Genomic DNA, 14396 nt, shown 5'->3' with positions numbered 1-14396 from the left:
AGAATTTCTTCCTAATAAATGTGAAGCCTGTTAGTGAGAACAGGGATAATTACAAGTACAGAAATGGAATAGGAAGGAACAGGTGCAGCCACAATTTGGTAAAAGGCATGTTCAAGTCTATTATGTTAATCTAGTATTACTTTTTTGTTGTTGTAACTTGAATTGAGGTGAAAATTACATGATACATGCTGCCTAAAGCTGCTTATCACTGTAAGACAAGCAGTATCACCTATCTGTAGTTGGTGTTTTATTAATCCAATTGAAGTTTGTACATTTAAAAATGGAATTCAGATTTAAGCCCACAAGTAGGCTGGAGTAGATGAGGTTGAGTACAAAGCTGCAGTAGAACTGCCTGAACAGTGCTGGTTATCTCTTGTTGGCAATCAGAAACCACATGGCTGAATCCTTCATCCAGAGCCCTGAGTTGGTTTCTCCCTTGTTGGCCATCCCACCCCCACACAGCACAGCTGGGAAGGAGTTTGTAGGGTTGTGTGTGTAAAACTGTTTGTATGTTCCAATTTCCAGGGCTTATTCTCTTATTTATAGGTATCCATAAGTTGTTGCTGGCCAGGGCATTAAATCTGTGTGGTTCTTTTTGTTAAATTCTCCTCCAGTAAATAAGTTTGCTGTCTCAGCTAAATACAGGAAATGCTTTATTAACAAGTTTTGTTAAGAGTTGTGCTCTGTTTTACTCTGCATAAGAATTTCTTCTCAGATTGTTGCTCCCAGATCTGTACAAAAGGCTGCTCAGCTTGTCCTGGTAATGAACCAAATGAGGCAGTGGCAGCCTCCCTGTGCTGCAGGACTGTTCAAATCAGGGATACCAGGGTGATGGGAGGTGCTTCATTTCAGAAGCACCAACTCTCTCTAAAATGCTTAATGTTAAACTAATATATCCCTGTCAAAATGTCTTTGCACATTATATAGATGGTAATAGTGTGTTAGATTCATTTAACTGTGTGGATGATAAACCAAGTATCATTTGCATTTGAGAAGAAATGCATGGAAGGAATTAACATTTATGAAGTTTTATAATCCTGCAGCTTACTGTCATTGCACAGATGCCAGTGCTGCACATGAACATTCTGCTCCTCCTGCTTGAGGATGTTTTTAGTATGAAATTGTATGCTACTCATCTTCAGAGAGCTTTAAAAATACCCTGGTTTATTCTTCTGAGTGAGCTTTTTATATTGACTTTAGTGTTGGCTTTGTTCTCGTGCTCCTAGGTAGCAGTAAATAAATCCTGAATATCTCTGCCTGCTAACAGCTTCTCCTTGCTTTGCCAAGTGTAAGAATTCCAGATGTATTTCTGTGAATGTTCAAAGCATGCACTCATGGAAAGCTCACTTTCATACTTGTTCCAGAAGCAGATAAGAATGTTTGAAAGAGATGGTAACATGCTAAATTTAAAGGAAAAAAGTCAATAACACCTTTGAGTTATAAATCCTTTTCCTATTTATATTTTTCTCTTATTTTTCCTTTTTTACGTGAGAGTTTTTTTACACTTGGTTGTTCAGTGGTGTTTTCTGCACTAATGTCATTGGCAACTTCTCAAGCACCTTTTTTTGAGGCTGATATTCAGTAGTAGTGACACAAACACATGTCAGACATAACATCAGAGCATAGAAATATTTACTGGCTCTGGTTTTCAAACCAGGGCTACAACCCAATTTATAGGTGTGAACATGAGCTTGATAAATTCAGTTTGCAAATTCTGAGCTCACAGTCACCTAATTGACAGTGGCAAGAAGTGAGGCTGCTTGCAAGAAATGTTGGTAATTTTAATTTGCTTAGTATGAGGAAAAAATAATGGTAGAAATCTAAAAAACCCCTTAATTACAGTGCTTCAAAGGGTAAAACAGTAGTAGAATTGCACTCAGCAGGCTTTGTGAGGTGATATCATGGGTATTCCTTTATGGATTCCTGGGTTCCTTAGGCCAGGTCGGGGCTCTGAGCAACCTGGTCTAGTGGAACATGTCCCTGTCAACTGGATGGTCATTGGGGTCCCTTCAAACCAAACCATTCTGGAATTCTTTTTATATCTTCTGCTCCGTTCTAACAGGGGTTTATCAGGGTATTCCATTTCCATGTTGCTCCCTTTTCACCTGACTACATGCTCTAAGAATATTCTTTCTATATGTTTGCAATTATTTAAAAATGTACAAATACCAGTTTTTATTCTCAAAACTCCTCTGTGCCCAAGCCACCATTTCAAATAACAGACTTTCCATACAGGTACCTGGTTAAATAATAGTAGGAATATAACAATATTTCTACAATTTCAACAATATCCTCAATATCCTTTGGGATTTAAACTAGAAGGTGCTGCTGTGCCACATTTGATGTTGGAGTGGCTCTAGTTAGAATTTTAATGGTAATGTTTGTCACTCTGAGGTTTTCAAGGACGTTGTTAGAAAAATGGTTTAGTAATCATATATGCTAGTTAAAAACAAAACAAAAAACAGACCCAAAGCACCATCTTGAAAAGAGAAATGTGATACTGCACAATGTTTTTGGTATTAATGGTGTGTGTATTTTCTCTTTTAGGAAAGATGTTGGTTTGAGACGGTTTTTCCCGAAGAGTTTGCTAGATTCAGTGAAGGTAATTAGAGTCCCAGTCAATCCTGTACTGCTGTAAAGTGTCAGAAATCTGAAAATGGCATTATAGTTTTCACTGTACAGTCCTAAGGGAATTGCTGTGCAGTTTTGCTTTGTGAAAACACATCCAAGCTGTCCATGGGATTGGTGGGATCTGAATCCCCGTCGTGCATCTGGCAGGACAAGGATAAAGTGATTCACACAGCCTTGCTGAGCTGCTGTGAGAGGGGCACAGCTCTGCCTCTCAAACCTTGGGGGTAAAAGTGCAAAACAAGTCCTTGGAGCCTCTTGGGTCAAATACCTTTTTTTTTTCTTTTCCTTCCCTAAAAGAAAAATGACATTTCTGGAGAAAGAGGAGGGGAACGTGTAAGAAAAAAGAGTATTTTATATTTTACTGGGAACTTGATAAACTTGATGCCTTCCTTGCTCAAGACTGTATCCAACTTATTCAAGGAAGATTTCCAGGAATTTCTGCTTAGGTTAATCCTAGCTAAGACTATAAACGTTCCTGAATCTCAGTGCCATTGAAGTCCATATGTTCTCAGAGTAAAAAATGCAAATTTGTCTAAAGTGTGTTGAAAAGGGGGATTAAGAATGGTCACCAAGTATTTTACATTTATAGCCACCTCAATATGAATGTCCTGGTAAAATGTCTCTTACAATTCATACATGAAAGTATAAATCATAAATTGCCATTTTGGAGCTGGTTTTGGTGAGCAGTGGAGCTTTATAGAAATAATAGAATTCAACTTGAGATTTGGAAAGAATCTGCATTGTAATTTAAATGGGTAAACACAAAAGGTCTGTCATGACAAGGTTTTGTTTCAAAAGACTTTTGAAAATCAGAAGCTAATGAAGTCAAGTGGATTTAAGTAATCCCCTCTGCATTTTAATTTAAGCAATTATCTGAAACTGTATTTTCTGCTAACGGGAAAAATTGTGGTGAAAGGCTCCAGACGTACAAGCATGAATAACTGTCTCAAAAATAATATTATGGAGCCAGAAAACTGACTGACCAAGAAAACTGCACTTTGGAAATCCTGAAGTGGGGAAAATAGCAGAAAGAAGTAACAAGAGTTGCCAGAAGGTGAAGCTGAGTGGGAACCTTGTAAAGAAATGAAGAAAAATGTTGGACATATGAAGAAGAAAAACAAGGGACGGAGAAATGTGTCTGCTTTTCAATGAAAATGAAATCCCTATTCAAAGTAGTACAGGATTTAAATCCTTAAATTGCTCTTCCACTTTGTGAAAACCAGGGAATTTGAACTGGCAGGCAAAGGAAGGTTCCCAATAGCTGTGAAATACAAAATTAATTATTTCTCTCAATTCTCTCTGCTTTGAACAAACACAAAGGGGGAACAAAACAGTGGTTCTTAGAAATACTTTTAAGATCACGTTTTCAGTGTAATTTGTTTGAAGTTGCTATTTGGAGATATTTCTGATAGGTGCTTCTGTTATGGAGGAGTTGTGGTTTTGGGGGCTGTTCAACCTGGAGAAGAGAAAAAACCTGGGGAAACCTGAAAGCTCCTTCCAATGCCTAAAGGGGCTGGCAGAGAGCTGGGGAGGGACTTGGGACAAGAAACGGAGTGAGAGGACACAGGGAATGCTTCACACTGGCAGGGGCTGGGGGCTGGATGGGATATTGGGGGGAAATTCTTCCCTGTGGGGATGGTGAGGCCCTGGCACAGGATTCCCAGAGAAGCTGTGGCTGCTCCATCCCTGCAAGTGTCCAAGACCAGGTTGGATGGGGCTTGGAGCAACCAGGGACAGTGAAAAATGTCCCTGCTCATGGCAAAGGGGTGGAACATGATGGACTTTTAAAAGTCCCTTCCAACCCAAACCAGCCTGTGACCCTGATGGACTTTCTATCTTTACACCTTGCTCATGATGTTAAAATTTAAAGTAACCAATGCTTCTTGGTAGACTGAAAAGAGCCAGATAACATATGCCAGAATTCCTGGCAGGAAATGTGATGCTGGAATTGGTCAGGAAAACAATCCATGGGCAGAATCTTTATTCAACTGAGTGGCTGAAATACTTGGGACGCCTTGAGCTGGCAAATGTTTCTTTATTTTGTTGTGTCTTGCTCCTGGTATTTGCCAGTGATAAGCTAAGGCTGAGGTTTGCACTTTACCTTGGAGTTGGTTTTGGTTTTCTCTGTAAAAATAAAGATACCCGGGAGGTGCAGTGTGGAGTGTCTGAGTCCCTCCAAAGCCTGAGGCAGCTCTGGGTGCCCGAGGGAATTTCCTGACTGCTCTGCAGCCTCCTTAATGATCCACCTGAGAGTTGGGTCTGCTAAATTGACAAAAGAATTCGAAATTACACAAAAGTTACAGATTTCTTTGTTAATTTGATGTGTATGCATCATTGCAAAACTGATCATTTTGTGAATATGCAACACCCTAGGATTACTGCTACTGGAGTAACTCCTAAACACCCCACAGAAACATTTCTGGCTATTTTGACTTCTGAACGTTCTGTAAAGGCTTTCTAAAAATGAGTGTCTAATCTGCCTGGAAGTGCTAACGACTAAAGGAAATTGGTATTTGTGTAGTGCCTGGGGCTGTTAACAGGCAGAGTGGGAGAATAAAGAGTTTTACTGCTGTTGAAATGGGACATTCAGATATGTTTGCATGGAGGAACAGTGGTAATTCCTGTCTTAACCTTGACATATTGCAAAGATAAGTGTGGTTTTGCTTTCTGTCATTGTTGGTAGTTGGAAGATGAATTAAAACTGGATTTTTTTAAGGCCATTCAGTCACTTTAGACAGATGTTTTTATTCACAATTCTTGATGGTTTGTTCAGATTGGGGGCATCTTAGAGATACTGCTTCTCAGGCCCTATTTTTATTTTCATATGAGTGGCTGCCTTTCAGGGATTATATATTTTGTAGAGGCAGATAATTCAGTTTTTTTAAGTGTTAGTTTAGCTGTCCTTTGTGCTGCTCCAAGTGGTTAGTTGTACTCTGAAAACAGGTAATAAAGTGCTAGACTACATAATTCATATAGTTTAGTTTAAAGGTTTGGTTTACTTTTTACACTTAGCCTACTATTTAAATTTCATCTATTTATATTGAAGGGGTTTTTTGCTTATTATCAGACTGAAAGAATCCACTTTATTATGGATAGTCTAAGTTATTGTGTGCAGAGATTAAGATACAGCTACAGCTGGCTTGTTATTGCCAGGTAAGAGAGAGAATGGTGGTTTTGATTTAAAAGATCATATGAAGGTATAAATTATTCTGGGTTTTTTTGTGGTGGGACACAGTTCAGAAGTTGAAAGAAATGAGGAACTTAGAACAAATTTTCCTGGAAGGGTTAACATGTGGTCTTCTATTTTAACTTATTTAAAATGTTATTAAATATCCTCTCTATGATATAGCAGAAATAATCTTGATCCTAAGCAGAAGTCAAAAGGCAGAACTGCTGCTTACATTTGGAAGCGTTTTTTTATTCCTTGAGAATTGTCTGCATTTCATTGATAAAGACACTGTTAGTACTACTGAGTGACCAAAACTCGTAAAATATCCCTCAGCTGGTAGATTTGAAATAATTATTCTCCAAATGTTTTGATACACAGGCCAAAACACTACGGAAATTAATCCAACAAACATTTCGACAATTTGCCAACCTCAATAGAGAAGAAAGTATTTTGAAGTTCTTTGAGATCCTCTCTCCAGTGTACAGATTTGACAAGGAATGCTTCAAGTGTGCTCTTGGTGTAAGTAGAGGAATGTGACAATCATTAGAATCCATTCTGGAGCTTTCAGTCAAATTGCTTTTGCTTGGTTCTGCAATAATTTTTTGCTTACATCCTTTTTTATTTAATTAGATTTCATTAGCAACAAATGGTATTTATTGATTTTATTTAGAGCTTTCTCTATTGACTGTCTAAAATAAATAATCATTCATTACTTGGATAAAAATTGTATGTAAAAGAAAATATTTTATAGGTGCTTTGTTTGTGCACTTTTTCAGCTGTTTCCACAAGGAAATGTCAACTTCTGTTAGTAAATTTTCACCTAATACCTTTTAATCTCTACCTATTTCAAGCAAATTTTGAAGAAGGGCCCCAAGTTTGGACAGTTTGTGAAAATGGAGACTCCAGCAGAAATTAGAACTTGAATATCAATGTTCATGAGAAGAGGAAATACAGGAAATACAGGAAATCCATAATTCTCATGTAGACCTAAGATAAAATGCATGGAAATGCAGTTTGAGTAGCAGAGATCCCCAGGAAACCAGTCATGAGCGGTTTTGCCACTTACAGAATTACTTGATTTGAATATAATTTTGTTTAAAGAGTTGAAAAGCTTCTAGATATTAATTACTAAAACCTGTAATTACCACATTGGATTATAGTGTTCCTTAGCAAGGCCTTGTCTTATTACTGAAATTCTGCTCTTTCTCCTTTGACTCCCAAGTCAAGCTGGATTATTTCAGTGGAGCTGGCAATTGGCCCAGAAGAAGGAATCAGTTACCTGACAGACAAGGGTGCAAATGTAAGTCTGCTCCTGGTTTGTGTTTTTTTTCTCAGTCACTGTGTTAACAGCCATGACCTGTTGTGAACTGGATGTCACAGAAAGGGGAGTGACCAGTCTGATCTCTGGGTTAAACACAGCAGAGCTGGGAGCTCTCAGCATGTACAGCTCTAAGTCAGGTATTAATTTGTGATTTGGGATCAGAGGAAAGGCTCTGGTCTTAGGTACAAAGACTGTGTCAGCTTTAGCACTGAATTTGTTGGTTTTTCTACCCAGTGAATTGTAGAGTTTGAAGTATTGGTGGTGGGGACTGAATTTCTTGGCTTGCAGAATTTGAAGCATTGGTGGGGACTTTTTACCAATGAAACATTAATTATTCTGAGTTGTTCTCTTTCTTAGGAATGTGTAAATGCAGAGCTTGTTTAACCAGTTGGTGAGCACATCTGTGCAGGCACTGCTTATTTACTTTCTTCATATCCTTCACAGCCTTTTCCTTACTTGATTCCAGCTGTATTTCAGTGTTTCCTGTGCACCCCCATGGTGCAAGGAGCTCTGTCCTGACAAATCCTTCAGCAAAATGTTTGGGAAATTTGCAATCACAACTTAAGCTGAGCCCATGTCCAGTTTTCTATTGAAATGAATTCAAAAGCAGTGAGAAGATGGGGAAATCAGGAGCACAGAGCTAAGAACAAACCTTTTCCAGCAGTCTAGGGGGATGCTGGGAATGTGTCAGTGCAGGTTCCATGTGGTTTGAACCTGTTGAGTTTTCTGTGTTGACACCCAAGAGGTTGTTCTGTGCCTGGCGCTGCTCAACAGTGACCTCTGTGGGCACAGTGGAGCTGGGTTCCTTTTCCAGCCGCTCTGGGTGTTTGTGTGTGTTGGGAGTGAGTGGCAATGAAACTCTAGAAGGAAACAGAGAACAGATTTCTGCACGTGTAGTTTGAGGATCAAAGTCTCCCTGTGCTTTTGCAACACCAGGGATTACAGCAGGCTATTTTGCTATAATTTTGATTTTTTTTTCCCTCATTTTTTGGTGTTGTCTTTCTGCAGCCAACCCATCTAGCAGATTTCAATCAAGTGCAAACCATTCAGTATTCAAACAGTGAAGACAAGGACAGAAAAGGGATGTTGCAACTCAAGATAGCAGGTGCACCTGAGGTATGTAATTGATATTGTATGTGCTGATAAACTAGCTACTTTGTGTTTCCTTGCAAGGAGTGGGATGTAACACATTCCTAATGTGGATGTTCTCTATATTGGACTTTTGTTCAGGGTTTAGTTTTAAAATAGATTTAAAGTTCATTCATGTTTTATGTTTTGCATCTGGTGCTTGTAGACTTTGATATTCACAGAAGAAGCTTAATATAAAAACAGGAGCTCTTAAATGCAATTTATTAGCAGCTTGTGCATGTGTATTGCATCCTGGAGAGGAAACAGCAATTCCACATTTATGTAAGGAGGAAATATAAAAGAAGGAAAATTTGTTCCCTTGTATTACATGGAATCAGTGCTGGAAGTGAAATCAAATAATTTCCTTGGTCCATTGCACCAGAAAACAGTGGAAGAGCAGGACTGAGGGAGGGTGGCAGATCTGTGCACAGAATGATGAATGTTGGTGCTATTGAACTTTATAGCTTGCCTCTATGTCTTTCATCTCTCTTTCCACTGTACATATTTTATTTTTTTTTAAATCTTTCTTGAAATGGAGAAGGGCTGTTTTTAGGCAAAGAACAAATACTGCAGAGAGTAGGGAAAAAGATTCCACCTGTGAGAGCTTTAAGGCATAAGCAACTTCTTCAGAATTGTCTTAATTGTAACTCTGGAAGTCATAGCAGTTGTATTCAACAGTTGTTTACACTTCATAAGCCCAAGTTAACACTACATTAGGTGGAGGGTTTTACCAGCTGTGCTTTCTGAACCTCCTGTTTGAAATTTGCTGCCCAAAAGCTCAAGCAGGAATCTCCCTGCTCACCCACATTGTTCTGTTTACGCTTTGTAGGCATGTGTAAAGTTCTGATGCAATGACACAGCTGTTCCACTCAGTGGCTGCAACTGCAATAATTCCTCTTTGTTGGTGCCTTGTTTTTTTCCCTTCTGTAGCCTCTGACAGTGACAGCACCATCCTTAACCATTGCAGAGAACATGGCAGACCTGATCGACGGCTACTGCCGCCTGGTCAACGGGGCCACGCAGTCCTTCATCATCAGGCCTCAGAAAGGTAAGGACACCTCCAGAGCTGCTCCCAGCTTATTCTGCTTTGAATACAAGACAGAGGTAGCAGAAAAACCCTCCCTTGGAGGCTCTTTTCTTTCAGGGAGGGGCCGTGAGAAACGCTGGTAGTAAATTGTCACTGCAGCAAAAATTGCTTAGTGGCTGAGGATTTAGGCTGATTCAGCAATCACTGCTTTGCACTAATTCCAAACTTAACTGGCAGAATTAATTGTAATTATTAAAGGCACTCCTAACAAGGGTGTGTTATCTTGTAACATGATTTCCAATATACACAGGGAAATTCAGTGAGGTTGGTTAGGATGCATTTGTATAAGTACTAATTTTTTAGTTTCTGCCTTTCTGCTAGGTACTCAAATATCTCCATTTAAAAAATAAAAATCTTGAGAGGTCTCATGAGTTTCTGTCATAAAATAGAACTAAAGCAGAGATACATTTTATAGTGGCTATCAGTTGTTTTTATAGCATCTCTTTCAAAAAGTGAGATGAGGTTGCAGGTACCCCTTGTTTTACAAAGAATTTGATTACATTTCATTAAAATTTTTTCCAGTTTCAGACAGCTTTAATTATTGAAAAACATGCAAGCAAAGCTGCTCAAGAATGAAATTTTCTTCTTTCATGTTGTGCTCATCTTTACTCATGGGAATTCATCCAACTTTGCTGCTTTCTAAAACAATAAATTATTTCCTTTTTCCGTGTTTGTAGTACAGGAAAGTACACAAACTATCCCAGCATCTCTCCAATGTGAGACTGAGTCTCTTTTAGCCACATGCTTGCTTTTTTCTGCCACAGGTTTTCCCTGGGGTGATGTTGTCAAAATAATTCAGGTCTTTTCCAGGTCCATCTATAACATCCTCCCTGTGTGTGGCTCAAAAAACCCCAAACTTAAACTTGAGCATTCACTAATAAAGAAATGTGATGTTAGGATCTTAGGTGTTTTGACAGCACATGGTAATTGTTCAGATTATTATTAAATTTGCATGTTTTTTGTTATCTCTGACCTTTAGTGTGTGTGTGTGATATTTAGCTCCAACACAAGCAGTTTTGTTAGAAGCTGTGTGAGTTGTACAGCCTTATCTCCACACAAATTAAAATCTTCCCTCAGCACAAACTCAGCTCTCCAAGCCACCCTGATGCACAACTTGGTGATGATGAACCATTGGCCCCAAAATCAGACACTAAAAGGATAAGCTAGAATCAGAGATAATTACAGTTTATTTTCTAAAAATAAAATAGGCATCACAATCCAAGATTTCCATGTCTCTAGACTAGTGTGTGCCCATGAGTCTTTTGTGCCTCTTCTTCTCTAAGAAATCATGGTTTGGGGTCTGCTACAATCCTTATTATTCACTGCCAGAACTTTCCTTCTAATGCCAGTGGATTCGCTGTGTCCGAGCCTGAAATGTTGTAGCCACACTTAATCCTATAAAACTTTTCATGTCTATACATGACCTCTTCCCTGAATTAATGGATGATTCTGACTCTGTCTCTGCGTTTCCTTTAGGGGCACACATGGACTTTGTCCAGTTCTTGCCACTTCCACACTGGTGGTGGCGCCCATCAAAACTGATCTGTTCTATTTGCAATTTTTCTTTCTAATTCCTGTCCTGCTCCTACCTGACTTTCTTAGCAACAACTGCTACATCTTCTAGGCTGACTGAGCTCTCTGAGGGGCAGTATCTCTGATTTTTCTGTGCCCTGCACAGAAAACTGAGGTTTTAACTGAGGTTTCTGGTAGGTGTGAATGCAGGATAAATCAGTGTTTCTCATGCAGGGTGTTTATTTGTGTGCTATTCTTATAACACAGAATTTGAACATGGAGCAAATGAGCAGTGATTGAACAGGAACATCAGATAGCACTGTGGGAACACTTCTCTTTATGCATACATGAAGAAAACCCCTCTAAAAATAAATTCTGGGTTTCTTTTGTCTGAGGTTTCTTTTTTTGAAGTTCATAGCAATACCCAACATATTCATTAAACATTTCAAAGGAGAGCTGTCCCCATCATGATCTGCATTCCCAGGTCCCTCCACAGTGAGCTTTGATTGTGTAAAACACATCAGAAAAAAATCATGGGGCAACTCTTGATCCCACAGATGTGTTTGATCCCCCTTTTGAGCTTTCCCATCCCCTTTTTGTTGTAAATTTACATTTATTGCAAGTGTCCTCAGAAATTGTCTTTCTTGATTACTAACAGAGTCTGGTTTTGGGATATCTGTTGTTCTATCCATTAATGATCCAATTCTTCTTAATTTGGGGAGAGCACTTGATAGTGTTTAGGACCTGGACAGTATTTGGCATTTTTCCATTAATATTTTGATGTTCAGGTCCCTTTAGACCCATGTGGAAATGTTACACTTAATATGTGTATTTCCATTATTACACTTACACCTCTGACAGGCCAAGAACACAAATTAAAAAATTCATAAACAGTTGAGCTGATTATCAGCTTTTAGGTTGTGGGGTGTTTATCACTCTCTACAAGCACTTGAAAGGAAGTTGTGGCCAGGTAGCAAATTGCAGACATGAGCAAACAGCCCCAGGTTGCTCCAGAGAAGGCTTGAATTGGATGTTGGGAAAATTTCTTCCCCAAAAGGGTGGTTAGGCATTGGGACAAGCTGCCCAGGGAAGTGTTCAAAAACACCAAATCTGAATAGTTGGTGAAGTTCTCCACTTAAATGCTTTCTGTTTTCACCCAGATTTACCCTGGGCAGGAATTTCATTTTAACAGATTGATAATGTGTTCCCATTTTTATGATACTGTTCTCTCTGTAGTTTGGCCCCTCACAGATTTTGCCCTCACAACAATTTCAGTCAGGTGAGGACAATTTCCAGTCCCCCAGGCTGGGAGCACTGGAGCTGCCTGGGTTCTGCTGTGTCCAGCATGGAGCTCTGCTCAGACCTGGACAATCCAAAGGAAAACCCAGCAGAGCCATGCATCTCCCATTTCTTTAAAAAATGTAGAATTGGGCAAAAATGTTTGGGTTTCAACTTGTGAAAAACAACATATGCCTTAACTGGGATGCTGTTAGTAAGAAATTTTGACTTCAGACCTGCAGGGGTACTAATGAATATTTGGTATTTTATTTGGGATATAAACTGTAAAAGGATGAGCACCAGTGCCTGAAGTGAGCAGTTTGTATCCAGAGCCTGTGGGCGTCTGCAGGATCAGGAGTTCCATGCTGATTAGTTTTTTCTTTAATTATATCCAGTGATGGAGGAGACATAGAATCATGGAAGAATCACATAATAGTTCAGGTTTGCTGATACCTTTAAAAATCATCTGTTCCAACCCCCTAGTACTACAACCCCTGGGCACCTCTTAACACTTAATAGTGTATGAGGTTTTTTTGATACCTTTGTGTGTTTTTTTTTTTTTTTTTAAACATCTACTTGCTTTTCCAGCTTCCCCTGTCCATTTACAGCCCTGCACTTGACACATCTCCAGCACACAAAAATGGGGTGTGTTGTCCCTGTAGCCCATCCCTGCAGGCACCAGGCTGTGGCTTCCAGGCAGTTCTGGGTGCTCCTTCCTTCTCCCTAGGGCTGAGCCTGCCTTTTCCACATCTCCCAGTTCCACAGGATCCAGATCTCTTGCTCTGATGCAGATGAGCACAAAGCCAGTTATGTCCTGTGGAATTCAGCACATTCAGTGAGAAGGGGGATGATCAGATGGAACAGTTTTGGGTGTGGTGGACCCATGAGTGCTGCTTGGTTTCCCAGTGGATCTGGAAGCAAATTCTCATTTCACTTGGATCAGAGTCTCTGCTTTTCTCTGTCTATCCCTATCTTTTCCTCACAGTTTTCCAGACTGCTTCAGTTCTCACCTTTCCTTCACTTTCTCTTCAATTCTTTCACATTTCCTTCACGTCTTTTCTTGTTTTTCAAACTCATTGACTACATCATACTGCTACTCACTGTGTAAAACCACTTCTATTCACATTCTCCTTATCTCACAAAGGGCTGAGAAAAGATTTGCTATTACAATGGAATCAAGATTTTGTTTTGTTATGATTTATTACATTTTATTATGACCTTTGCACTGATAGGAAACTGTTCAGAAAGTTGGATGGAGCCTTGTGGGAACAGAATGAGATTCTCTTCTTTAAGGAAATTTAATACCACAGTGGAAAGTCAGATTCTCTTTTTATCTCCTTTAGATCCTCTTTGATAGGTAGTGTTTGACTTCAGCACACATTAGCAGTTGCCACCTGTGGTATTTCTCACTTTCTTAGGAGGTTGGAGGAGGGAAAAAGTCAGATCTGATCTGATCTCAGCATCTTGAACATATGAAGCATTGTGGCCCTGCAAGTGTTGTGAAATCATAACTATCAAGTCAAATGAAATCATTCACTGATCTTTCTGAAGTCCCCAAATATGATACTCTACCAAAAAGAAGCCTTAGGGGAAATTAAAATTCCATCTTTAGAATGCAGTTTGAATAGGATGCAGTTAACATGAAATAGAGCTACATATTAAAGAGCAAGGAAAATTATTTTGAGTAGCTGCTTATTAATTGTGCATCCATTACCTTGATTTAAAAACACAGAATAATAAGGTAACTGCAATTCAGTGAAATTCTTTTAAAGCAGAGGAAGACTCTGTGTTCCACCAGTAACATGTGTGATTAATCAGCACCATCTAAGCCTTACATCCATTGCCAAGTCTAAGAGCAGCATTGGAACAACCAGCAGCATAAATTGGTGCAAAGCAGAACCCAGGATGATTTCACAACTAATGCTGACAGCTGTAGGTGTCATGTAAAATTTAAGGTTCTTTTACAGCCCTGGGGAGGCTTGCAAGCAGTGGGCAGAACTCTTGTGCCTTTTCCTTCCAGCTTGGTGTCTTTTGCCCAGTTTCAGCCAGGTTTTACCTCTTGTGCCCATCGCATTCTCTTTTTTGGGTACCTGTCCCCAGTCTTTTACTGCCAGGCTGCACCTCCACACCATTGCTCTCATATTTGTTACTCCACACTATCTCAGAGGATCTGTGCCTTTTGTTTCCTTCCCAAAAGGTATCACTTACCCAAACATATCACAGTACCTTTATCTCCCACCTGCTCATATAATCTTACTGTCCTCCCTCTG

The 14396-nt window shown here is 39.4% G+C and overlaps 1 protein-coding gene across 2 annotated transcripts in view; it reads left to right on the top strand.

The window, feature by feature from the left end:
* PTK2 (protein tyrosine kinase 2) overlaps positions 1-14396 on the top strand; it is a 151602-nt gene that overhangs the window by 81362 nt on the left and 55844 nt on the right. For both annotated transcript variants that reach the window (XM_058802084.1, XM_058802075.1), the window contains 5 exons: positions 2548-2602; positions 6179-6319; positions 7023-7100; positions 8130-8237; positions 9180-9297. In XM_058802084.1, the coding sequence (XP_058658067.1) occupies positions 2548-2602; positions 6179-6319; positions 7023-7100; positions 8130-8237; positions 9180-9297 (500 nt within the window). The remainder of the gene's footprint in view (positions 1-2547; positions 2603-6178; positions 6320-7022; positions 7101-8129; positions 8238-9179; positions 9298-14396) is intronic.

Source organism: Ammospiza caudacuta, chromosome 1 (genome assembly GCF_027887145.1).
Source record: "Ammospiza caudacuta isolate bAmmCau1 chromosome 1, bAmmCau1.pri, whole genome shotgun sequence".
In the NCBI taxonomy this organism is placed as follows: Eukaryota; Metazoa; Chordata; class Aves; order Passeriformes; family Passerellidae; genus Ammospiza; species Ammospiza caudacuta.
Note: the sequence above shows the minus strand (reverse complement) of the source record. Positions and strands in the feature narration are given on the sequence as shown.